At 45.2% G+C, this 27015-nt stretch overlaps 2 protein-coding genes across 3 annotated transcripts; one reads left to right on the forward strand and one right to left on the reverse strand.

Moving 5' to 3' along the window:
* Nucleotides 1–1132: 1132 nt before the first annotated feature.
* LOC125535232 (uncharacterized) lies at nt 1133–2483 on the reverse strand. Its single transcript, XM_048698286.2, has 4 exons — nt 1986–2483; nt 1804–1894; nt 1656–1707; nt 1133–1576 (listed from the first exon to the last, which is right to left on the reverse strand). The coding sequence occupies exons 1-4, from the start codon at nt 2392–2394 to the stop codon at nt 1514–1516; spliced, it is 615 nt and encodes a 204-aa protein (XP_048554243.2). The 5' UTR covers nt 2395–2483; the 3' UTR covers nt 1133–1513.
* Nucleotides 2484–4121: 1638 nt separating this feature from the next.
* LOC125535228 (serine carboxypeptidase-like 7) lies at nt 4122–8905 on the forward strand. 2 transcript variants are annotated; one of them, XM_048698282.2, is made up of 12 exons: nt 4132–4381; nt 4493–4847; nt 4968–5070; nt 5211–5248; nt 5389–5490; nt 5650–5739; nt 6338–6490; nt 7515–7586; nt 7686–7807; nt 8218–8331; nt 8456–8501; nt 8642–8904. In XM_048698282.2, the coding sequence occupies exons 1-12, from the start codon at nt 4248–4250 to the stop codon at nt 8723–8725; spliced, it is 1413 nt and encodes a 470-aa protein (XP_048554239.2). In that variant the 5' UTR covers nt 4132–4247; the 3' UTR covers nt 8726–8904. The 2 variants fall into 2 exon arrangements, with proteins under 2 accessions (XP_048554240.2, XP_048554239.2); XM_048698283.2 differs by lacking the exon at nt 6338–6490 and having other exon boundaries at nt 4122–4381; nt 8642–8905.
* The last annotated feature ends 18110 nt before the right edge of the window (nt 8906–27015 follow it).

Raw genomic sequence — 27015 nt, forward strand, 5'->3', positions numbered from 1 at the left:
AAGTACTAGTCATGTCTCCTACTAAAAATAATAATAATCATAGAATCGAATACCACAACAGTGAAAGTAGGAATGCATGCCTATGCATGTAACCTAATATTGGAACGCCATCGAAACCTATGGCACCTCCATAATGCCCATAGAAAGACATACCCTCCCAAATGAATGTTTGCTTTAATCATAGGATGAACCCGCCCCAACAAGTTTCTGAAAAAATTCGTTATGCAAGTAGGTGCGGCAGGTTAAAGGCTATATGGATTGTAGTGCAAAGAAGGATAACAAATGGATATGTAATAAATGGACATGTGACTCTTTATGTGGATATGATTATGATTGTTACAAAAGAAGAATGTGAGCTGTACGATAGAGTAAAGGCTATATGCATGGATTGTAGTGCAAAGAAGGATAACAAATGGATATGTAATAAATGGGCATGTGGCTCTGTATGTGGATATGATTATTACAACAGAAGAATGTGAGCTGTACGATATCACGGTTGCTACCAAGGATGTGTGAAGTAAGACAATTCCCTTCTAGGATTGGGGAAGAGTTGAAGTGGTTTGCAGACAACTAAAGGTGTTCCATGAAGCGATTAATGTGATCTCTAGGCCAGAATATCCACATCAAATGTCTGAAAAGTCAAACTTAGTTTAGAGACAGAAGAATGTAAAGTCGATTATGATAGTTTTAACATGGTCAAATCGCGAGAAAGAAATTCAAGAAGCACATAGAACTAAGGTGGATGTCAATGTCAATTCCCAACATTACTGATCCAAAGTTCAAGGAATATATCTTTCCAGAATTTCGTCTCCAACAACCTTTGGTACCGATACTACATCTCAACTTGGTAAAGTGAAGAAGGTATTTCAGGAGTTGTTCATCGAATACGCCCAAATTAACAACCTAGAATCCACACAAGGAAGCATTGGGATCTTATACTCTGCGCTGCTGGCTCTTCAGATCTTGTGTTGTTAGAGCTTGATACTTATATAGCGAAACCTTCGCTTCCTCAAAATGATCAGTTCCTTAGTTGGTGGCGGAGGAATTTTACCGAATGCCCAGCTCTCGCATGCAGCCCCAAGCAAAGAGTTGTGTCTGATTCGCAGACTACTGAAGATTCGGTAAAAACTCATGCATATAATCTACACAAATTCCCATAGTGCTTCCAGCTTACAAAGTAGGACTTCATACTTATTATAGTCATATGTGTAAGCTTCATCTGAGCCGAGCACCATTCTTGGACTAGAAGATGGTCCTATATGATATGACCACATTGATCTAGGCAAAAGATCCTTTTCTCTAATTATCATAAAAAATTCATGCTTGGAGTGAAAACCCAAACAAACTTGCTTGATGATCCGCCTACGCTTTATACTTACAACACCAACTGTGCATTGCACGTTATTTACAGTGAGAACTGAAGGAGACAGGCAATTCTTGTTTGTGAACCGAAGAGCACGACTGACATGGCAAGATGAGAGAGTTGCAATCCGTTTCGTGAGGATCGATCGATTCAGAGCCGGTCGGCGAGGCTTGGGAAGCGCTCCAGAATCCAGGTGACTCCCCTGATGACAACCTGCACCCGTTCCGGATTCATCAGGATAATCATACATCAGCTACAGATGCAAGCAACATTTGCTGATGATGCAACGTACCAGCGCCAGTTCACCGGGTTTGGTCGCCGGCTCCACGCAGTCCCGGCCATACCTGCGATGCGATCGCAAATCTCACAAATCTGAATACAGAAATGGAATCGCTTTGGACATTTGGTCATTCACTGAATGAATGAACGAGCTTGCTTACACGATCTGGATCTGCTCCGGCTGCTGCGGGTGGGGCTCGCAGCGGTAGAAGCTGCAGCCCCTGCTGAACGGGAACGGCCGCCCCTTCCACTCTGAATCCAAACCAAAATTCAGACATCTCAGACGGAGATGCACAGCCGGAAGAAGAGAATAAGGATTTTTTTTTTGGTCTGCGTACTGTACCGAGGTGCCAGGTGACGCCGACGGCGGAGGGATCCTCGCCGGAGATGTCGTCGATGACGAAGCGGAGGTCGGGGCTGACGGAGCCCATGAACTCGCCGAAGAAGCCCACCACCCGGTCCCGCCCCACCATGGGCCGCGGGAACACCAGGTCCTCGTACACGCACCCCTCCGCGATCAGCGGCGCCACCGCCGCCAGGTCGCGCCGGTTCACGCCCTCGTAGAACTCCCGCACCACCGCCGCCGCCGCCCCCTTCACTGTCGCCCTCCCCTCGGCCGCCGCTGCCGCCACAGACCGCGTCCTCCTCCTCCCGCCACCGCGCGCCCGGACGCTGGCGCTCGGAGGCCGGCACGCCACGGGGGCCGCTCCGACGCCGACGCGGAGCCGCAGCGGCTGCGTCGCCAGTGCCATGCTCTGCTCTCCTTCTCCGTCGTGCGGGGCGGGGGCGGGGGCGGTGGCGGTGGCGGTGGCGGCACCTCCATCGTCCGTTGGTATTCCCTTGCCTTATCTTTCTACTGCTCCTTTTTTCTTTTCTTCCTCTCGTTTCATTTCTTTCCTCCCGTCTTTGTCTCCAGCTCCGACTGCAAAAAATGTTTGTAGCTTAGCTACACATACAATTCCACCAATCAGTATACAACTTCCAAAATTATAACCACTCCTTTCATTCATTTTGTCAGATACATATATACAATGGACGCTCAACATTGTCAACTTACAAATAAAATTTTCTAATTCTACGAAGAAATAGATTACTCCCAACCCGCACTATTATTTCCCAACTCTTTGATTCATGGCATATGTGAGTATTTAGAAAACTATTTTTAGATTTTTTGAGTTCATACCTTAAATATTTGCAGCAGAAGTGTCGAAAAATCAATCACCTAATAGCATGTTAGTCATGGGTATTGCGGGATTGCTAAGCTTAGTTTCATCCTAGTCATCCTATCCTAATAATAAGTAAAATAAAGAACTTCACTTATGGTGGATCACAAAGTCACATGTACTTAATGCCTTGTCCGCCTATATTGAGAGATTTGAGAAAAATCATGTAGGTACAATATTGAGATGCATATTTTGCATTGTTTTTGGTATTTGTCCATGAACCCCAAGAAACAACAACTTCGTTACCTATTTAGACAGTTGCTTCAAACATTTTTCTCCCACTGGATAATGCACTCATTTTATTTGTATAAGTTCATGTATTGCTTAATACTCAATTAAGTTACAGAGGTAGTACTTTATGATTTTAAAAAGCTTTTCATTCATTCATCATCGTATCATTATTATTATCATGCATTACGTTAAAAAGGGGGAGTTTTGCAGAAACAAAAGGGAAATCTGTGTCCGATCACACGCCCGATCCTAGCAATTCATCAAATCAGCGGCTTGCCATCCGTTTGGAGCCAATGCATCCAACGATGTGGATTTAGGTTATATGAATCTCCGGGTACCCTGCAAAATTTCTTGCTGGTGGTACCCTACTGTTCTAGCCAACAAAATGGTCACTCATGGGTAAAAAGAATGTGAATTGGGCGCACGCGAGCAGAAAAAACAATGATACACATACGTTGTATGAGTGATATTGTTGTATTATTGTTTCTTTGAGATGAATATATACCACATGGCTTATTTGTAAGTTGCTTGAACTCAAATTTCATGCAAGTAGATCTTAATGGAGAAGAAAGGGAGCAGATGCAGAGCAACAAGCCCGACACAAGAGGCACGACGTGGCCTAGCGCAACATCCCTATTGACATCGCTTGAGCTCGAGACGGGGTGTCGTGGCCAGTACTCGGCGAGATCTCTTCGGACGCAGGGTCATCGGCAGCGGCGAATCCAAGGGGCGGGCTTGGATGGGCTCAAACCTGCCCTCCGAAATTAAAATCCAGCCTATCCCAGCCCATCTCAGCCCAGTTTCAGCCCATCATAACCCAGTTTCAGCATGTGTACTGAAGTTGAGCCTGGCCTTCAAATTCATCCTAGATTCGCTACTGGTCATCGGTGAAGGAGAGGTAGAGGTTCTCTAGTAAAGGGTCAGGGTTTATGATTTCAATCCAACGGCGAAAAGCAAGACCGAGTCCAAACCTTATTTTCAGGCAACCTACATATAGTCAAATAGCAAGTCCCATTGTATACACTTGCGGCAGCTAGGAGACAGTAAACTATAGGCACATGACATGACAGCACGCCGTCTCACTTCTTTATCAGTTACGTCCGGTCGAGCACGGCAGCCCGGCAGAAATTCAACGGCTAACCGGACAAACAATGGATGCGCAACTGCTGTCCCGGCTCCTCTTCCTCCTCCTCAGCTTGATCATCGTCTCCGGCGAGGCGGCCACGACGCTGGTCACCAGCCTCCCGGGCTTCGACGGCGCCCTCCCGTTCCACCTTGAGACCGGGTACCACCACCACCCAACCGTGCCTTCTCGAAATTGCATTCAGTCTGTTCACCTGCGGCCAGTTCAACTTCGAGCTCTTTAACACACTACTATCAACGATCATATTGGCAGGTACGTGACCGTGGACGAGGAGCACGACTCGGAGCTCTTCTACTACTTCATCGAGTCGGAGGGCGACCCGCGGCGCGACCCGGTCATCCTCTGGCTCACCGGCGGCGACCGCTGCAGCGTGCTCAGCGCGCTGCTCTTCGAGATGGGCCCGTTGAGGTTCGTGATCGAGCCCTACGACGGCGCGGCCGGGACCGTGCCGCGGCTGCACTACCACCCCTACTCCTGGACCAAGGCCGCCAGCGTCATCTTCGTCGACTCGCCCGTCGGCGCCGGCTTCTCCTTCTCCCGGGACCCCAGAGGGTACGACGTCGGAGAGGTCTCCTCTTCGCTGCAGCTCAAAACGTTCCTCGCCAAGGTAATACGTAGCAATAATTCAACTGAAGCTGCTTGCTATACATTGATTTGCAATGTAGAGTATATATCTTCATCGTCAACATAATTTTCTGATAAAAACATTTCTTCATCTTTGGATAAGTGGTTCACTGAGCATCCAGATTTCCTCTCAAATCATTTCTATGTCGGGGGAGACTCGTACGCCGGAAAGATCGTACCAAACGTCGCGCAGAAGATCTCAGAAGGTGCTGCATTATTACTAGCATATATAACTCGTAATTCTTTTTCACATTCACATGAAAGAAAGTTCAAGGTGTTTACTTTGGAAAGGTGGATATAGTACGTCTATCCATCACACCTAAGCAATATATTTGTCTGTTTTTAGATATTGAGGCAGGACTGAAGCCGACAATTAATCTCAAGGTAAGTACTCTAAAATTCATTCACACACTATGTATACACATATATCACAATTATTGTACTGATGTTAAATGCCAAAATCACAATTAGTCTGGCCACAGGCCACAGCTAGCTTCTGTTATGACAAAAACATATATTCTCAGGGCTATCTGGTAGGCAACCCGATTACTGGTGAGGCCATTGATCTCGATTCTAGAGTGCCATATCTTCATGGAGTAGGAGTCATTTCCGATCAGTTGTATGAGGTGATTAGTTACACAAGCTCCCAACTCTTGCTCAATCACCTATGCGCTGACCTGCAGTTCACTACTAATATAAAGCTTAGATTATTCCCCGTATGAGGTTAATTAGTTAGTTAATTCAGTTTCCATGTGCTTGCATGTGATCAATCGATCTGATATAAGACAATAATGGAGCACTGCCATGGGGAACGTTATGACAACCCCAACCCCAAGAATGTTATCTGCGCTCAAGCTATGGACAGGCTCAAGGCGGTAAGCATACAACTCACTCAACTTACGATTAACGGCGCTGATCAATTTGATTGCTCAAGTCAATTTGGAAACCAACAGCAATACACATTTTATTTGCAGATTTTTATACAACTATTTATATATTGTTCTACATACTAAGAAGATGAACCCTCCATCGTATCTCCTTCTCAATTCCTCATTTTCAAAGAATTTTTACGTCTAATATATCTTGATCTAGTATGTTCGTTGGCCTGTCAAAAAGACTCCATTTAAAGACTATATGCGTACATACGACTTCCATCCTAATATGTCATAACTATGTCTGATTACATACGACTTTCATCCTAATATGTCACCGTTCTAATCTATCATTAGCATGTTTGATTACATAAGACTTCCATCCTAATCTATCGCTGTCCTAATCTATCATAACTATTTTGCTTACATACGACTTCCATCCTAATCTATCAAAGCTCTCCATGTGCACGTTGTTGGCTGCCAAATTCGTACTCATGTATATATTATAAACATAGATTGATGAGTTTCTACAATTCTTTTTCTATCACAATATTATGATAGACTGAATATATGCATGATTCTTTTTTATGTTTCCCTGCAGTTGCTTGAAGAAATTTACAACTCCCAAATTTTGTATAAAAAGTGCAATTATCTGTCTCCCACACCAAACGATAAGACTACACATGGCAGGATCCTCCAACAAGAAACTGGAGCACTGAAACATCCACCACCTCGGCCTCAAGTGGATTGCCATGTAAATCCATCTTTATTAACTCCTTTACTGAATAAGTGATATCACGATGAATAACAATTAGTATGCTAAAATAAATTTGAAGGTGCATTTTTTAAAACGTTGGGAACAAGAGAAAAATATATATTGCAAATGACTACTAATAATGCAAAAAGTCTGAGCAGATATAGGTCTAGTAAAATGACGAAAATATCCATGATTTACTGTACATGGTTTTTAAAAGAATTGATTGTCATTTTGAACCCACAAGAGTATATATTACCACGTTATTAGTACGGATATCATATTAATATGTGCACACAATCGAACTCATACTCGGGCAACTCGATAGATTGTTTATGCATGCGGCTGACTTGTTTTTATGCCGTGATATTGGATGAGTGCAATAAAGCTTTGCCTTACTCTGCTGGTTGGTTCTAAACTACACAATGAACTATCATTGGATGAAAAAAAGAAGAACTATCATTGGATGGAAAATCTCATCCCTTACAATCTTTTTACCACCGTACCCAATGGGAGAAAAGTCTGACTGCGATGACCCTAACCACCAAACATCTCAGAACATAGGTTCATATCCTTGATGAGCAAGAACTAAATTAGTCCGTTTGTTATATACTAGATCCCACAAGGTATAAATTTCTGTGTCGGATGTTTGAGCAGGAAGGGCAAACTGCTTAATTTCAGCCAGCCATACACCCGAAATTGCAGTAGAAGCAGGCCCGCTGCACTACCAGAATCTCACACGCATATACAACATCACTACACAATATTTCATACATACATACATACATACATACATACATACATATATATATATATATATATATATATATATATATATATATATATACACACCAGGCATTTCAGTGCTGACAAAAAACAACGCAGCTATGCAGATTAGTTATTCCACTTACCGAAAAAGAGTTTCCCCCCGCTTTGTATTCCAAAGCAACCAACACTTACTAAGATGTTGTGAGTCATCAAAAGTTATTTCCCAACCAACTTCCTATTTTTCTCCCATCTACAGGGCTATATTACCTACCTGGCATATGTTTGGGCTAACAACAACATCACACGGGAAAACCTTGGAATCAAGGAGGTTAGATTACTATCTCTGCTCGAGAAGATATTTATCTCTTGCTATTGGCATCTGATGTTTAACACTCTTCTTTTGTATCACTATGCGCCAACAACTTAGGGGAGCATGGGCGAATGGGTGAGGTGCCATGAAAAAGACCTACCTTTCACCCATGACATTGAGAGCAGTATAAAGTACCATCGTAATATTACATCAAAAGGTTATCGTGCCTTGGTATATAGGTAATTACTATTACATAAAAACAAATACAGATAGCTTACAACAATTATCATCTGGTTGTAGGGCTGTATTTTAACTATATTTGAATGTACAACAGCGGAACAAAAGATGATCTGTCGTACATCAGCAACTATGGAGTTGAATACTATCTCCACTCCAAAATATAGTGCATATGGATATTTTAAAAGACAAATCTTGTAAAGGTTGACCAATTTTTTAGAAAAAATATTAACATTATACTACCAAATATAAAATAATATAATATAAAAGTATGTTTCACAATGTTTTTAATGATATTTATTTGGTATTGTAGATGTTAATTTTTATATAGCTTGAATTTCAAAAATACAAACTATATTTTGGAATGGAGGGAGTATAGTTTTCCAACTGCTCACCTCTCTTTCTTCTACAGTGGAGACCATGATGCTGTTGTACCTTTTTTGGGTACACAGTCTTGGGTAAGATCACTCAACTTCTCCATTATAGATGAATGGAGGGCTTGGCATCTTGATGGACAATCTGCTGGGTGAGAATTTATATTTAAATACCGTTTGATGAATTGGATTCTTCATGTTGGTTTCTATATTATTAACGTATATAAACTGCATTGGATAATTCCACTTACAATGTGAAATATAACAAATATGCAGATTCACAATAGCATATACAAATAACATGACGTTCGCCACCGTAAAGGTAATAAGATATCTATCTCTGCCTTCACTTAGGAGACTCTCTTGGAAATATGGATTGCACATGTCTCTTGATGAGATTCATGCTTATCATGGGTCAATTTAGTTTGGACAGTTCTCATTGACCAATTATCACGCTTATAGGGTGGTGGACACACTGCACCATCATACCAACCTGAGAGATGCCTCGCAATGCTTAGGCGTTGGATTTCCAGCAAGCCACTCTGATGTGTTTGTGTGTTGTATATCATGATGTTGGATAGGGTAAATCGTGCGATGATGTGTGAGTATGTTCTATGTGTTTTACTTTGGGTATACCATGTGGTAAACTATGAATGTAAGATTTGGTCTATTTTCTCATCAAGTTAGATACCTCGCCAGGTAGAAGATGCCACAATGTCTCGCTTTCCCGATTCTGACAAGGAATGGTCGAACTGACGCGACAAGGTAGCGACAAGGTCAGGCTGTCAACAAACTAATTAAGCTTGACCGAGTTCTAGTGGGCTCAGCCTTGACTCAGTAGAAGCTCTAGCTCCCGAAGATACAAAGCTCAGTTACAAAAGAAAATCAATGTTCCTAACATAACAATGCAGTAAGCCCAAGTACAAGAACAAAAAATTATCGCCAAAAGATGCTAAGTTCAAGAAATCTGAAGTACGCGCAAGCATGGCTCCACAAAAGTAACCAAAGTTTTTTTTTCTTTTTTTTCCTGGAAAGAGAAATAGCAATAATACCGCGGCCTCTGTATCTCGATTAACTATTGCACAGTTTACAAGATCCATGCTAGGCATCTAGTCTAGCTTTATCAAGCTCGCTCGACTAATTTATTGGGATACAAGTAGAAATCAAACCACCCTGCAAAAAACTTATGTTCTTTGTAGTTTACTAGTACATATGCCCGTGCGTTGCGACGAGAAAAATTGATGTTTTATGCAAACATTGTTGGAAATATGCCCTAGAGGCAATAATAAAAGCATTATTATTATATTTCCTTGTTCATGATAATTGTCTCTATTCATGCTATAATTGTGTTATCCGGAAATCGTAATACATGTGTGAATAACAGACACCAACATGTCCCTAGTAAGCCTCTAGTTGACTAGCTCGTTGATCAACAGATAGTCATGGTTTCCTGACTATGGACATTAGATGTCATTGATAACGAGATCACATAATTAGGAGAATGATGTGATGGACAAGACCCAATTCTAAACATAGCTTAAAGATCGTATAGTTCGTTTGCTAGAGTTTTCCAATGTCAAGTATCTTTTCCTTAGACCATGAGATCGTGTAACTCCCGGATACCGTAGGAGTGCTTTGGGTATACCAAACATCACAACGTAATTGGGTGACTATAAAGGTAGACTACGGGTATCTCCGAAAGTGTCTGTTGGGTTGACACGGATCAAGACTGGGATTTGTCACTCCGTATGACGGAGAGGTATCACTGGGCCCACTCGGTAATGCATCATCATAATGAGCTCAGAGTGACCAAGTGTCTGGTCACGGGATCATGCATTATGGTACGAGTAAAGTGACTTGCCGGTAACGAGATTGAACGAGGTATTGGGATACCGACGATCGAATCTCGGGCAAGTAACATATCGATTGACAAAGGGAATTGTATACGGGGTTGCTTGAATCCTCGACATCGTGGTTCATCCGATGAGATCATCGTGGAGTATGTGGGAGCCAACATGGGTATCCATATCCCGCTGTTGGTTATTGACCGGAGAGTCGTCTCGGTCATGTCTACATATCTCCCGAACCCGTAGGGTCTACACACTTAAGGTTCGGTGACGCTAGGGTTGTAGGGATATGTATATGCAGTAACCCGAATGTTGTTCGGAGTCCTGGATGAGATCCCGGACGTCACGAGGAGTTCCGAAATGGTTCGGACGTAAAGAATTATATATAGGAAGTGCTGTTTCGGCCATCGGGACAAGTTTCGGGGTCACCGGTATTGTACCGGGACCACCGGAAGGGTCCCGGGGGTCCACCGGGTGGGGCCACCCATCCCGGAGGGCCCCATGGGCTAAAGTGGGGAGGGAACCAGCCCATAGTGGGCTGGTGCGCCCCCCTAGGCCCACCCCATGCGCCTAGGGTTGAAACCCTAGGGGTGGGGGGGCGCCCCACCTTGGCTTGGGGGCCACTCCAGCCCTGGCCGCCCCCCCTAGGAGATCCAATCTCCTAGGGCCGGCGCCCCCCCTTGGCCCTCCTATATATAGTGGGGGAAGGAGGGCTTTTCATCCACGCCTTTGGTTGCCTCCTTCTCCCTCTCCAACACCTCCTCCTCCTCCATAGTGCTTGGCGAAGCCCTGACGGAGTACTGCAGCTCCATCACCACCACGCCGTCGTGTTGCTGCTGGAGTCATCTTCCTCAACTCTCTTTCCCTCTTGCTGGATCAAGAAGAAGGATACGTTACGCTGACCGTACGTGTGTTGAACACGGAGGTGCCGTCCTTTCGGCGCTAGGATCTTCGGTGATTTGGATCACGTCGTGTACGACTTCCTCATCCCCGTTCTTTGAACGCTTCCGCGCGTGATCTACAAAGGTATGTAGATGCAATCCAATCACTCGTTGCTATATGAACTCATAGATGGATCTTGGTGAAACCGTAGGAAAATTTTTGTTTTCTGCAACGTTCCCCAACAGTGGCATCATGAGCTAGGTCTATGCGTAGTTCTTCTTGCGCGAGTAGAACACAATTTGTTGTGGGCGTAGATGTTGTCAACTTTCTTGCCACTACTAGTCTTATCTTGCTTCAACGGTATTGTGGGATGAAGCGGCCCAGACCAACCTTACACGTATGCTTACGTGAGACCGGTTCCACCGACTAACATGCACTAGTTGCATAAGGTGGCTGGCGGGTGGCTGTCTCTCCTACTTTAGTTGGAGCGGATTCGATGAAAAGGGTCCTTATGAAGGGTAAATAGAAGTTGACAAATCACGTTGTGGCTTTCACGTAGGTAAGAAAACGTTCTTGCTAGAACCCTACTTCAGCCACGTAAAACTTGCAACAACCATTAGAGGACGTCTAACTTGGTTTTGCAGCAAGTGCTTTGTGATATGATATGGCTAAAGTTGTGATGAATGATGAATGATATATATGTGATGTATGAGTTGTTCATGCTATTGTAATAGGAATCATGACTTGCATGTCGATGAGTATGACAACCGGCAGGAGCCATAGGAGTTGTCTTTATTTTTGTATGACCTGCGTGTCATTGAGAAACGCCATGTAAATTACTTTACTTTATTGCTAAACGCGTTAGCCATAGTAGTAGAAGTAATAGTTGGCGAGCAACTTCATGGAGACACGATGATGGAGATCATGGTGTCATGCCGGTGACAAGATGATCATGGAGCTCTAAGATGGAGATCAAAGGAGCTATGTGATATTGGCCATATCATGTCACTATTATTATTTGATTGCATGTGATGTTTATCATGTTTTTGCATCTTGTTTACTTAGAACGACGGTAGTGAATAAGATGATCCCTCATAATAATTTCAAGAAAGTGTTCCCCCTAACTGTGCACCGTTGCGACAGTTCGTTGTTTCAATGCACCACGTGATGATCGGGTGTTTGATTCAAAACGTTCACATACAACGGGTGTAAGACAGATTTACACATGCAAACACTTAGGTTGACTTGACGAGCCTAACATGTGTATAGACATGGCCTCGGAACACAGAAGACCAAAAGGTCGAGCATGAGTCGTATAGAAGATACGATCAACATGAAGATGTTCACCGACGTTGACTAGTCCGTCTCACGTGATGATCGGACACGGCCTAGTTGACTCGGATCATGTTATACTTAGATGACTAGAAGAGGGATGTCTATCTAAGTGGGAGTTCATTGAATAATTTGATTAGATGAACTTTATTATCATGAACTTAGTCTAAAATCTTTACAATATGTCTTGTAGATCAAATGGCCAACGTATTCCTCAACTTCAACGCATTCCTAGAGAAAACCAAGCTGAAAGACGATGGCAGCAACTATACGGACTGGGTCCGGAACCTGAGGATCATCCTCATAGCTGCCAAGAAAGATTATGTCCTACAAGCACCGCTAGATGATCCACCCATCCCACAGAACCAAGACGTTATGAACGCTTGGCAGACACGTGCCGATGACTACTCCCTCGTTCAGTGCGGCATGCTTTACAGCCTAGAGCCGGGGCTCCAAAAGCGTTTTGAGAGACATGGAGCATATGAGATGTTCGAAGAGCTGAAAATGGTTTTCCAAGCTCATGCCCGGGTCGAGAGATATGAAGTCTCCGACAAATTCTTCAGCTGTAAGATGGAGGAAAATAGTTCTGTCAGTGAGCACATACTCACTATGTCTAGGTTACATAACCGCTTGACTCAGCTGGGAGTTAATCTCCCGGATGATGCGGTCATTGACAGAATCCTCCAGTCGCTTCCACCGAGCTACAAGAGCTTTGTGATGAACTTCAATATGCAGGGAATGGAAAAGACCATTCCTGAAGTATTTGCTATGCTAAAATCAGCAGAGGTAGAAGTCAAGAAGGAACATCAAGTGTTGATGGTGAATAAAACCACTAAGTTCAAGAAGGGGAAGGGTAAAAAGAACTTCAAGAAGGACGGCAAAGGAGTTGCCGCGCCCGGCAAGCAAGCTGCTGGGAAGAAGCCAAAGAATGGACCCAAGCCCGAGACTGAGTGCTTTTATTGCAAGGGAAGTGGTCACTGGAAGCGGAACTGCCCCAAATACTTAGCGGACAAGAAGGCCGGCAAAACAAAAGGTATATATGATATACATGTTATTGATGTGTACCTTACTAGTACCCGTAGTAGCTCCTGGGTATTTGATTCCGGTGCAGTTGCTCACATTTGTAACTCAAAGCAGGGGCTACGGAATAAGCGGAGACTGGCAAAGGACGAGGTGACGATGCGCGTCGGGAATGGTTCCAAGGTCAATGTGATCGCCGTCGGCACACTACCTCTACATTTACCTTTGGGATTAGTTTTAAACCTTAATAATTGTTATTTAGTGCCAGCTTTGAGCATGAACATTGTATCGAGATCTCGTTTAATTCGAGATGGCTACTCATTTAAATCTGAGAATAATGGTTGTTCCATTTATATGAGAGATATGTTTTATGGTCATGCTCCTATGGTGAATGGTTTATTCTTAATGAATCTCGAGCGTAATGCTACACATATTCATAGTGTGAGTACCAAAAGATATAAAGTTGATAATGATAGTCCCACATACTTGTGGCACTGCCGCCTTGGTCACATAGGTGTCAAACGCATGAAGAAGCTCCATGCAGATGGACTTTTAGAGTCTCTTGATTACGAATCATTTGACACGTGCGAACCATGCCTCATGGGTAAGATGACCAAGACTCCGTTCTCAGGAACAATGGAGCGAGCAACCAACTTATTGAAAATCATACATACTGATGTGTGCGGTCCAATGAGTGTTGAGGCTCGCGGTGGCTATCGTTATGTTCTCACCCTCACTGATGATTTGAGTAGATATGGGTATATCTACTTAATGAAACACAAGTCTGAAACCTTTGAAAAGTTCAAGGAATTTCAGAGTGAGGTTGAGAATCAACGTGACAGGAAAATCAAGTTTCTACGATCAGATCGTGGAGGAGAATACTTGAGTCACGAATTTGGCACACACTTAAGAAAATGTGGAATAGTTTCACAACTCACGCCGCCTGGAACACCTCAGCGTAATGGTGTGTCCGAACGTCGTAATCGCACTCTATTAGATATGGTACGATCTATGATGTCTCTTACCGATTTACCGCTATCTTTTTGGGGCTATGCTTTAGAGACTGCCGCATTCACTTTAAATAGGGCTCCGTCGAAATCCGTTGAGACGACACCGTTTGAATTATGGTTTGGGAAGAAACCTAAGCTGTCGTTTCTAAAAGTTTGGGGATGCGATGCTTATGTCAAGAAACTTCAACCTGAAAAGCTCGAACCCAAGTCGGAAAAATGCGTCTTCATAGGATACCCTAAAGAAACTGTTGGGTATACCTTCTACCTCAGATCCGAAGGCAAGATCTTTGTTGCCAAGAATGGATTCTTTCTAGAGAAAGAGTTTCTCTCGAAAGAAGTAAGTGGGAGGAAAGTAGAACTTGATGAAGTGTTACCTCTTGAACCGGAAAATGGCACAACTCAAGAAGATGTTCCTGAGGTGCCTGCACCAACTAGAGAGGAAGTTATTGATGATGATCAAGATACTTTTGATCAAGCTCCTACTGAAATTCGAAGGTCCACAAGGACACGTTCCGCACCAGAGTGGTACGGCAACCCTGTCTTGGAAATCATGTTGTTAGACAACGGTGAACCTTCGAACTATGAAGAAGCGATGGCGGGCCCGGATTCCGACAAATGGCTAGAAGCCATGAAATCCGAGATAGGATCCATGTATGAAAACGAAGTATGGACTTTGACTGACTTGCCCGTTGAATGGCGAGCCATAGAAAATAAATGGATCTTTAAGAGGAAGACAGACGCGGATGGTAATGTGACCATCTATAAAGCTAGGCTTGTCGCTAAGGGTTATCGACAAGTTCAAGGGGTTGACTACGATGAGACTTTCTCACCGGTAGCGAAGCTAAAGTCCGTCCGAATCATGTTAGCAATTGCCGCATTCTACGATTATGAAATATGGCAAATGGACGTCAAAACGGCATTCCTTAATGGTTTCCTTAAGGAAGAATTGTATATGATGCAGCCGGAAGGTTTTGTCGATCCTAAGAATGCTAACAAGGTGTGCAAGCTCCAACGCTCGATTTATGGGCTGGTGCAAGCATCTCGGAGTTGGAACATTCGCTTTGATGAGATGATCAAAGCGTTTGGGTTTGCGCAGACTTATGGAGAAGCCTGCGTTTACAAGAAAGTGAGTGGGAGCTCTGTAGCATTTCTCATATTATATGTAGATGACATACTTTTGATGGGAAATGATATAGAACTCTTGGACAACATCAAGGCCTACTTGAATAAGAGTTTTTCAATGAAGGACCTTGGTGAAGCTGCTTATATATTAGGCATCAAGATCTATAGAGATAGATCAAGACGCCTCATAGGTCTTTCACAAAGCACATACCTTGATAAGATATTGAAGAAGTTCAATATGGATCAATCTAAGAAGGGGTTCTTGCCTGTGTTACAAGGTATGAAATTGAGCTCAGCTCAATGTCCGACCACGGCAGAAGATATAGAAGAGATGAGTGTCATCCCCTATGCCTCAGCCATAGGTTCTATTATGTATGCCATGCTGTGTACCAGACCTGATGTAAACCTTGCCGTAAGTTTGGTAGGAAGGTACCAAAGTAATCCCGGCAAGGAACACTGGACAGCGGTCAAGAATATGCTGAAGTACCTGAAAAGGACTAAGGAAATGTTTCTCGTTTATGGAGGTGATGAAGAGCTCGTCGTAAAGGGTTACGTCGACGCTAGCTTCGACACAGATCTAGATGACTCAAAGTCACAAATCGGATACATGTATATTTTGAATGGTGGGGCAGTAAGCTGGTGCAGTTGCAAGCAGAGCGTCGTGGCGGGATCTACATGTGAAGCGGAGTACATGGCAGCCTCGGAGGCAGCACATGAAGCAATTTGAGTGAAGGAGTTCATCACCGACCTAGGAGTCATACCCAATGCGTCGGGGCCAATCAAACTCTTCTGTGACAACACTGGAGCTATTGCACTTGCCAAGGAGCCCAGGTTTCACAAGAAGACAAGGCACATCAAGCGTCGCTTCAACTCCATTCGTGAAAATGTTCAAAATGGAGACATAGATATTTGTAAAGTACACACGGACCTGAATGTAGCAGATCCGTTGACTAAACCTCTCCCTAGAGCAAAACATGATCAACACCAGGATTCCATGGGTGTTCGATTCATCACAATGTAACTAGATTATTGACTCTAGTGCAAGTGGGAGACTGTTGGAAATATGCCCTAGAGGCAATAATAAAAGCATTATTATTATATTTCCTTGTTCATGATAATTGTCTCTATTCATGCTATAATTGTGTTATCCGGAAATCATAATACATGTGTGAATAACAGACACCAACATGTCCCTAGTAAGCCTCTAGTTGACTGGCTCATTGATCAACAGATAGTCATGGTTTCCTGACTATGGACATTAGATGTCATTGATAACGAGATCACATAATTAGGAGAATGATGTGATGGACAAGACCCAATCCTAAACATAGCTTAAAGATCGTATAGTTCGTTTGCTAGAGTTTTCCAATGTCAAGTATCTTTTCCTTAGACCATGAGATCGTGTAACTCCCGGATACCGTAGGAGTGCTTTGGGTATACCAAACGTCACAACGTAACTGGGTGACTATAAAGGTAGACTACGGGTATCTCTGAAAGTGTCTGTTGGGTTGACACGGATCAAGACTGGGATTTGTCACTCCGTATGACGGAGAGGTATCACTGGGACCACTCGGTAATGCATCATCATAAGGAGCTCAGAGTGACCAAGTGTCTGGTCACGGGATCATGCATTACGGTACGAGTAAAGTGACTTGCCGGTAACGAGATTGAACGAGGTATTGGGATACCGACGATTGAATCTCGGGCAAGTAACATATCGATTGACAAAGGGAATTGTATACGGGGTTGCTTGAATCCTCGACATCGTGGTTCATCCGATGAGATCATCGTGGAGTATGTGGGAGCCAACATGGGTATCCAGATCCCTCTGTTGGTTATTGACCGGAGAGTCGTCTCGGTCATGTCTACATATCTCCCGAACCCGTAGGGTCTACACACTTAGGTTCGGTGACGCTAGGGTTGTAGGGATATGTATATGCAGTAACCCGAATGTTGTTCGGAGTCCCGTATGAGATCCCGGACGTCACGAGGAGTTCCGGAATGGTCCGGAGGTAAAGAATTATATATAGGAAGTGCTGTTTCGGCCATCGGGACAAGTTTCGGGGTCACCGGTATTGTACCGGGACCACCGGAAGGGTCCCGGGGGTCCACCGGGTGGGGCCACCCATCCCGGAGGGCCCCATGGGCTAAAGTGGGGAGGGAACCAGCCCATAGTGGGCTGGTGCGCCCCCCTAGGCCCACCCCATGCGCCTAGGGTTGAAACCCTAGGGGTGGGGGGCGCCCCACCTTGGCTTGGGGGCCACTCCAGCCCTGGCCGCCCCCCCTAGGAGATCCAATCTCCTAGGGCTGGCGCCCCCCCTTGGCCCTCCTATATATAGTGGGGGAAGGAGGGCTTTTCATCCACGCCTTTGGTTGCCTCCTTCTCCCTCTCCAACACCTCCTCCTCCTCCATAGTGCTTGGCGAAGCCCTGACGGAGTACTGCAGCTCCATCACCACCACGCCGTCGTGTTGCTGCTGGAGTCATCTTCCTCAACCTCTCTTTCCCTCTTGCTGGATCAAGAAGAAGGAGACGTTACGCTGACCGTACGTGTGTTGAACACGGAGGTGCCGTCCTTTCGGCGCTAGGATCTTCGGTGATTTGGATCACGTCGTGTACGACTTCCTCATCCCCGTGCTTTGAACGCTTCCGCGCGTGATCTACAAAGGTATGTAGACGCAATCCAATCACTCGTTGCTAGATGAACTCATAGATGGATCTTGGTGAAACCGTAGGAAAATTTTTGTTTTCTGCAACGTTCCCCAACAAACATAATATCTCACAACCTATATATAAACTACATCCGTGTAGAATATTGAGTTGCTGTAACGCCCCGGATATAACTTTCCCAATTTGTACTCCAACTCTTGCCGTTTCCGGCGTTAAGTTATATTTATTTCCTCGGGATCGGGTTTTTTTGTCTCTGTGTGTTGTTGTCGTTGTCATGCATCTCATATCATGTCATCATATGCATTGCATTTGCATACGTGTTCATCTCATGCATTCGAGCATTTTCTCTGTTGTCCGTTTTGCATTCCGGTGCTTCGTTCTCCTCCGGTGGTCATTTCTAGCTTTCTTTCGTGTGTGGGGATTAAACATTTCCGGATTGGACCGAGACTTGTCATGCGGCCTTGGTTTACTACCGGTAGACCGCCTGTCAAGTTTCGTATCATTTGAACTTCGTTTGATACTCCAACGATTAACCGAGGGACCAAAAAGGCCTCGTGTGTGTTGCAGCCCAACACCCCTCCAATTTGGCCCAAAACCCACCAAACTTTGCTCCATCATATAGAGCGTTCGACCACGATCGCGTGGCCGAAAACCGCACCTCATTTGAACTCTCCTATCTCCCTCTATGCCTATTTAAACACCCCCCATTCCAATTCGCGGATCCCCTCTCGAAACCCTAAAAAAATCCCTCTCCGCCGCCGCCGGACGTGTCCGGACGGAGCCGGACAACGTCTGGATCCCGCCGCCGCCAACCGACGACCGCCACGTGTCGCCTCGCTGCTCCCTCTGCCGCCGGCCCGACGAGGCCCAGCTCGCCCCCCCAAGCCCATCCGCGCGCCGCCGCCCGCGCGGGTGCCCGAGGCCGCGCCGCCCGACGGTGCTCGCTCCGTCGTCCGCCGCCATCGTCGCTTCACTCGGCCGGCCGCCGCGCCGCCATTGCCGGCTGCCTCCGCCGCCTCGACGCCGCCCCGCCGCGCTACCTCGCCGACTCGCGCCGCCGAGCTCCGGCGCCGCCCCGCGCCGGCGTCGACCCACCTCCGGGCACCTCCACTGCGGCGCCTCCTCTCCTCCAAGTCCAGCGTCATCCCCGTCTCCGGCGAACCTCGGAAGTCGCGCCCTGCTACAGTAACTCCGGCCGATCCAGATCTGGATCTGAGGATTTTGGATCGGGTTGACTTTTTCCCTCCGAACCCTAATTTTTATGCCTTCTTTCACCTGTTATATCTCCGCATCCGTAGCTCCGATTCATGCATATAGCATATCAAAATGTTCGTCTCAGAGAGTACATCATTTCATTCCATTGCATCATTTTCATTTGAGTTCATCTTGATGCCCGAAATGCTGTTAGAAGAGGGCTTCGTGAGTTAATTGTCAGATCTGCTTTTTCATCTTAGTCATTTGTCATTTTTGCCATGATTATTGTGTGCATGATATGCCCATGAGTCCTACATATGTTTTGTTAAGGGTTTTGTCATCTTTATAGAGGTGCAACCCATGTATTTTTGTGATGTGTGTGGTGTCTAGTGCAAGCTTGCAAAGTGAGGCACTTGGTAACTCTGTTTTCAGGACTTAGTAATTTCACCAAGTCCTGGGATTGTTTAGTTCATGATGCCATATGTTCAAGTTGTTTTCTAGTGATCCGTGCCTCTTTTGAGGATGATCAGTAAAGGAGTTTTGTTAATTTCGTAGTGATCTATCCATCCATTTCTTTGTTTGCAATTATGGAGCACCCTATCTTGAGTCAATCGAGCTCTACTTTTGCTTCGTTGTGAATCTGGGCAGATTGTCAACTCGTTTGCAATTTTGCCGGTGTTGTTGTAGTTGATCCGTGCATGCTATGCCATTGTTCTTGCCATGTCTAGCTTGAATTTTGTGCCTTCTTAATGGATGTATGCTTGCCTTGCCATGACTTGCACCGTAGTGAGTGCATCGAGCTCGTTAACATGCCTTCGTGAGTTATATTTCAGCATGTGTCAGTTTTCACTAAGTCTGAAAACTGATTATGTTTTAGCTATGTTCGTGTGCTTGTTAGTATATCTTGTGACCCCTTTTGGCTCAAGGTCACTAAGGTACTTTTGTTAATCTTGTTGAGTAGCTCCATGCCATGTTCTTCTTTGTCATAATCAGGCCCTGTAGCATGTTGTTTCATTGCTCCGAAGAGGGCTATATGATCTGAAATTTCAGACAAGTGTTAATTTCACTAAGTCTGAGATCTGTTTTCCATTTGCGTTTTTGCCATGCTTGTTTGAACCTGTTAATGGATGAATTGGCCGTGGCTCAGTGCTAGTCTTTTGTTAAGCATCTTGAATGCTTCCCTGCCATGTATTTTGTTGCCATGTTTGAGTGCTGTAGCATGTTCATTTCGTTGCATTTAGAGGCCTACTTGCTGTAAATCGCAGACCGGTCTCATATTTGAATCGCTTGCCATTTTCAAACCGTAACTCCGATTCCGGCGTTCTTTATATCGTTCAAGCGATTTCATCCCATATTTCCAGTGGCACACTTGGTTTTCCAAGTTGAGGCCAGGTTCATGCATTTCCTGTCATATCTTGCATTTTGCATCCCGCATCGCATCCCGCATAGCATACCATCATTGCATCTTATTGTTTGAGATTGCACGTGGTTGATTGTATCCTTGTTGCTTGTTTGTCTTGTTTGGGTAGATCCGGGAGACGAGTTCGCTAACGAGGAGCCTGTTGAGTTTGCTTTTGAGGATCCAGTCAACTCTGACAGCTTTGCAGGCAAGATGATCATACCCTCGAAATCACTACTATCTTTGCTATGCTAGTTTGCTCGGTCTTTGCTATGCCAATGCTACGATGCCTACCTTTTGCTTGTCAGCCTCCCAATTGCCATGTTAAACCTCTAACCCACCATGTCCTAGCAAACCGTTGATTGGCTATGTTACCGCTTTGCTCAGCCCTTCTTATAGCGTTGCTAGTTGCAGGTGAAGATTGAAGGCCGTTCCTTGTTGGAACACATTTATTTACTTGTTGGGATATCATTATATTGCTATGTTATCTTAAATGCATCTATATACTTGGTAAAGGGTGGAAGGCTCGGCCTCTCGCCTAGTGTTTTGTTCCACTCTTGCCGCCCTAGTTTCCGTCATATCGTTGTTATGTTCCCGGATTTTTGCGTTCCTTACGCGGTTGGGTTATAATGGGAACCCCTTGATAGTTCGCCTTGATTAAAGCTTTTCCAGCAATGCCCAACCTTGGTTTTACCTTTTGCCACCTAGCCTCTTTTTCTCTTGGGTTTCCGGAGCCCGAGGGTCATCTTATTTAAACCCCCCCCCGGGCCAGTGCTCCTCTGAGTGTTTGTCCGACCGAGTAGACTGCGGGGCCACCTCGGGGCAACTTGAGGGTTGGTTTTACTCGTAGGATATCTCATCTGAGTGTGCCCTGAGAACGAGATATGTGCAGCTCCTATCGGGATTTGTCGGCACATTCGGGCGGTGTTGCTGGTCTTGTTTTAACCTGTCGAAGTGTCTTGTTGTACCGGGATACCGAGCCTGATCAGAATGTCTCGGGTGGAGGTCTATTCCTTCGTTGACCGTGAGAGCTTGTCATGGGATAAGTTGGGATTCCCCTGCAGGGATTGAACTTTCGAAAGCCGTGCCCGCGGTTATGGGCAGATGGGAATTTGTTAATGTCCGGTTGTAAATAACTTGAACATTAATTTAATTAAAATGAATCAACTGAGTGTGTAGCCGTGATGGCCTCTTCTCGGCGGAGTCCGGGAAGTGGACACGGTGTTGGAGTAATGCTTGCGCAGGTTGTTCCTGTAGCTTCTCGCTCGCGCTTTGCCTCCTCTTCTCGCTCTCTTTTGCGAATAAGTTAGCCACCATATTTGCTAGTCGCTTGCTGCAGCTCCACATATATTTGCCTTTCCCTACCTAAAAGCTTAAATAGTCTTGATCGCGAGGGTGCGAGATTGCTGAGTCCCTGTGGCTCACAGATTCCTATTACACCAGATGCAAGTCCAGGTGATTCCGCTCCAGGTGACGCGTACGAGCTGAAGTGGGAGTTCGACGAGGACTCTCAGCGTTACTATGTCTCTTTTCCTGATGATCAATAGTGGTGCCCAGTTGGGGTGATCGGGACCGTGTCGCATGTTGGGCTTTCTTCTATTTTGGCGCCGTAGTCGGGCCATGAGTGTTTGGATGATGTATGTTATTTATGTACTTTGTTTGACGTGGCGAGTGTAAGCCAACTATGTATCTCCCCTTTTACTATCTATTTACATGGGATGTTGTGATGATTGCCTAACTTGCGACATTACTTTCAATGCGGTTATGTCTCTAAATCGTGCCTCGACACGTGGGAGCTATAGCCGCATCGAGGGCGTTACAAGTTGGTAATCAGAGCCTTCCCCGACCTTAGGAGCCCCATTGCTTGATCGTTTTTAGCAGCCGAGTTGTGTCTAGAAAAATGTTTTGAGTCATTTAGGAATTATATATCAGAGAGTTTAGGAATTCTTTTTACTTCCCAGTCTCCTCATCGCTCTGGTAAGGCATCCTGACGTAGAGTTTTGACTCTTCTCTTCTCAAATTTCACTAAAAAAAAATTTTAGGATCACGCGGGTATCTTGGAATCGTTCCGATGGTTTTATGATGAGAACATTGTCTTGGTGCCTCTTGTCAGGGGTTTAGTGGAAGTGTCCCGGGGAGTTGAGCTCTGAGGTGTTGTCATCATAATTTTATCGTTGCAATTCTGGAATACTTGAGATATTTTCGCCGACATCGAAAATCTCTTTTATGCAGTTCGTTGGTGAGATAACCTCGACGCCACCCAGCACTGGGGCGGGAGTTCGGGAGTATCGCCATAACTTGTATAACGGATGCTTTTCGAAGGTTGAGGTAGATGGTTTCCGAAGGTTTCTTGGTTATGTGTTGAAGGATGGATACAGCTGGATGTAGGATTTGCTAGATTTGGGTGAGATATTATGCTTCCCCTGTATCCCCAACACCTGATTGCATAACCGGAAAGTTTCGGGAGTTTCATAGGTGGGAATTCTCGTAGCTCTAGTTCTTCTTCCACGGATATTGGTTTGAGATTGGGATTTCTTACCGATTATTCGTTCTTGATCCGTACCTTGTTGATTTACTTCATCTACCTTCATTCTACGTGGCTTCGCAATTTATGGATATGTGACCATTTCAAGAGAAATGCATTCGTTCATTTTGTTCGGATGTGAAGATTTTATGTTGCAATTTTCATTCCGTTGGTTTCAGCTTCATTTATCTGTCTATGTGCTAACGGTGGTCAACCTCTTCAGGATGGCTCCCGCTAAGAGCACCAGTCAGAACCAGAATCAAGATCCGCTAGCACCTCCACCTCCTCTGGAGGCATGGCAAGCTGTGATGGCCGCAACCAATGCAAACACACAGTTGATCATGCAAATCCTCCAAGAGCGCAATCAAGGCAGTCAAGGGAATCAATGCAGCAATGAGAACCACTTTGCTACACTGAACCAGTTCCTTGCTAATGGGCCAAAGACGTTCAGCAATTGTGTTGAGGCATCCGATGCTGACGATTGGCTTGTGGATCTGGGTAAGCATTTTGAGTGCAGCAACGTCAGTCCTGAAGATTTCTTCAAGTTCGCTTCCTTCCAACTCAAAGATCAGGCTGTAGAATGGTTCTAGCAGTACAAGGATTCCAGAGGTGGACGTGTGATCACTTGGGATGATTTCCGTCAAGATTTCCGAGCTCATCACATCCCTCAAAGTGTGGTTGAAAGTAAGCGTCAGGAATTCCGCAACTTGAAGCAAGGCTCTTTGTCTGTCTATGACTACAACAAGTTGTTCCAGAAGCTCGCCCGCTTTGCCAAGCAGGACGTACCTGATGAGAAGAGCATGATATACTAGTTCAGGGGTGGCCTCAGACAAGAAATTCAGCTCGCTCTTGTCCTCTTTGAGCCGTTGAGATACGATGAGTTCTACAACATGGCACTGAAGCAAGAGGCTGCTCAGTTGAGGTGTGATGCTTCCAAGAAGCGAGTCAGAGATGCTACTCTTTCTTCCTCTACTCAAGTGGCCAAGCAGCAGAAGTATTGGCTTCCTCCTCCTCCGTTCCGTCAGCCATATCAGCAGAAGAGCAAAGGTGGCAGTGGTTCTTCCCACCCACCCAACCCTGGCTTTCAGACCAAGTCTTCGTCTCAACCTCCAAGATCGAGTGCTCCGTACCACCGTCCGCTTTCAGAGGTCACGTGCAACAAGTGCCAAGAAAAGGGTCACTATGCCAACAAGTGTTTCAACCAGAGGCGTCTTCCTCCTCCTCCTCCTGTGAGATCGGCAAGTACAGTTGTGGTCAAGCATAACCCCAAGCATGCCAAGGTCAACTTGATGAATGCAGCTCAGGCAGAGGACTCGTCAAATGTCATAATGGGTAACCTTCCTGTTAACGATGTTCCCGCAAAAGTACTTTTTGATACTGGTGCATCGCATTCTTTCTTGTCATGCCCGTTTGCATCGAAGCACAATGTTGATACTGAGATTATGCCCAAAGCCATGCAAGTTGTTTCTCCCGGCAAGCTTTTGACTTCGAGTTTGGTTGCTCCCGATATCTCTATCACTTTGGGCGATTACAAGTTTCTCTCTTCTCCGGTGGTTCTTGGTAACTCGGATATTGATCTTATTCTCGGAATGGATTGGCTTTCTAAGCACAAGGCTCAGCTTGATTGTGCAGCCAGGCAGATTCAATTGACTCATTCGTCTGAGGATGTAATTGTCTTTGCCGCTCGTGATGATACCATCCGTCTGTTTTCTCTCAATGAGAAGGGTGAACTCGATGTTATCTCGCAAATTCTAGTCGTTTGCGAATATCAAGACATCTTTCCAGAAGAGCTTCCAGGAATGCCTCCGCACCGGCCAGTTGAATTCGTTATTGATCTTGAGCCCGGCACGGAACCTGTGTGCAAGCGTCCTTACAAGCTCGGACCTGAAGAGTTGAAGGAGCTGAAGAAACAACTCGATGAGCAAGAGAGAATGGGTCTCATCCGGCCTAGTTCTTCTCCGTGGGGTTGTGGTGTTCTTTTTGTGAAGAAGAAGGATGGATCGGACCGACTTTGTGTTGATTACCGTCCATTGAACAAGAAGACCATCAAGAACAAATACCCACTTCCCAACATCAATGAGCTGTCCGAACAACTCAAAGGTGCTCAAGTATTCTCCAAGCTTGATCTCCGTATGGGTTATCATCAGATTCGAATCCGTGAGCAAGATATTCCCAAGACGGCTTTCAGGACAAGCTTCGGTTCATATGAATACACTGTCATGTCTTTTGGCCTCGTCAACGCTCCTCCGACATTCTCTCGCATGATGAACTTCATCTTCAACGCCTACACCAATGACTTCGTTTTGGTCTATCTTGACGACATTCTGGTTTTCTCGAAGAACAAGGAAGATCATGCCAAACACTTGCGTTTGGTGCTTGATAAGCTCAGGGAACATCAATTCTACGCCAAGTTCTCCAAGTGTGAATTTTGGCTCGATGAGGTTCTTTATCTTGGTCATATCATCTCTGCCAAGGGCATTGCCGTGAATCCTGAGAAGGTGTCTGCAATTGTGAATTGGGAACCTCCTCAGAATGTGAAGCAACTCCGCAGTTTCCTTGGTCTCGCAAGCTATTGCCGAAGATTCGTTGAAAACTTTTCTAAGATCGCGAAGCCTCTCTCAAATCTTTTTCAGAAGCACGTCAAGTACGTTTGGTCTCCGGAGTGTGATATTGCTTTCAACACTTTGAAAGAGAAGTTGATCACTGCTCCAGTTTTGACTCCGCCTGATGAATCCAAACCGTACGAGGTTTTTTGTGATGCCTCTCTCCAAGGTCTTGGTGCAGTTTTGATGCAAGAGAAGAAAGTTGTTGCTTATAAATCTCGCCAGTTGAAGCCTAATGAGAAGAACTACCCCACTCATGATCTTGAGTTGGCGGCAGTTGTGCATGCTCTTTTGACTTGGAGACATCTTCTATTGGGAAGAAAAGTGGACATTTTCACTGATCACAAGAGTCTCAAGTACATCTTCACTCAGCCTAATCTCAACCTCAGGCAAACTCGATGGGTCGAAATGATTCAAGAGTATAATCCGAGTATCGAGTATACTCCAGGCAAGGCCAATGTGATTGCTGACGCTTTGAGCAGGAAAGCGTATTGCAATAGTCTGATTCTTAAGCCTTATCAACCCGAGCTTTGTGAAGTTTTCCGCAAACTGAATCTGCAAGTTGTTCCTCAAGGTTTCCTCGCCAACCTTCAAGTCTCCCCTACCTTGGAAGACCAGATTCGCCAAGCCCAGCTTCTTGATGCTATGGTGAAGAAGGTCAAGATTGGGATTGCCAAGAGTCAGTCCAAGTACAAGTGCTACCGCCTTGATGACAAGGATACTCTCTTCTTCGAGGATCGAATTGTTGTACCCAAAGGTGAACTTCGTAAAGTGATCATGAATAAGGCTCACAATTCTCTCCTCTCCATCCACCCTGGGAGCACAAAAATGTATCAGGACCTCAAGCAATCTTATTGGTGGACTCGAATGAAGCGCGAGATCGCTCAATTCGTGAATGAATGTGATGTCTGCAGAAGAGTGAAGGCAGAACACCAAAGGCCAGCTGGTCTCCTCCAACCTCTTGCCATTCCAGAATGGAAGTTTGACCACATTGAAATGGACTTCGTGACTGGGTTTCCAAAGTCCAAGCGTGGCAATGATGCTATATTCGTTGTCATCGACAAACTCACCAAAGTGGCTCACTTTCTGCCTATCAAAGAGTCGATCACTGCAGCTCAATTGGCGGAACTCTATACCTCTCGAATTGTCTCTCTGCACGGTATTCCTCAAGTGATATCTTCAGACCGTGGCAACATCTTTACCTCCAAGTTTTGGAATTCTTTTCAGAAGGCCA

This window comes from Triticum urartu, chromosome 2A (genome assembly GCF_056163025.1).
Source record: "Triticum urartu cultivar PI428250 chromosome 2A, HENAU_Tu73, whole genome shotgun sequence".
NCBI classification, from domain to species: domain Eukaryota; kingdom Viridiplantae; phylum Streptophyta; class Magnoliopsida; order Poales; family Poaceae; genus Triticum; species Triticum urartu.

Bases quoted from the DNA above. Each gene is read 5' to 3' on its own strand.
- LOC125535232 (XM_048698286.2), bottom strand. From the start codon at position 2,394: ATGGCACTGGCGACGCAGCCGCTGCGGCTCCGCGTCGGCGTCGGAGCG. The intron at 1,895-1,985 runs GTACAGTACGCA...GTTTGGATTCAG, and splicing joins CGGCGTCACCTGGCACCTCG to AGTGGAAGGGGCGGCCGTTC. The intron at 1,708-1,803 runs GTAAGCAAGCTC...ATCGCATCGCAG, and splicing joins CCGGAGCAGATCCAGATCGT to GTATGGCCGGGACTGCGTGG.
- LOC125535228 (XM_048698282.2), top strand. From the start codon at position 4,248: ATGGATGCGCAACTGCTGTCCCGGCTCCTCTTCCTCCTCCTCAGCTTG. The intron at 5,249-5,388 runs GTAAGTACTCTA...ATATATTCTCAG, and splicing joins AGCCGACAATTAATCTCAAG to GGCTATCTGGTAGGCAACCC. The intron at 7,808-8,217 runs GTAATTACTATT...TTTCTTCTACAG, and splicing joins TATCGTGCCTTGGTATATAG to TGGAGACCATGATGCTGTTG.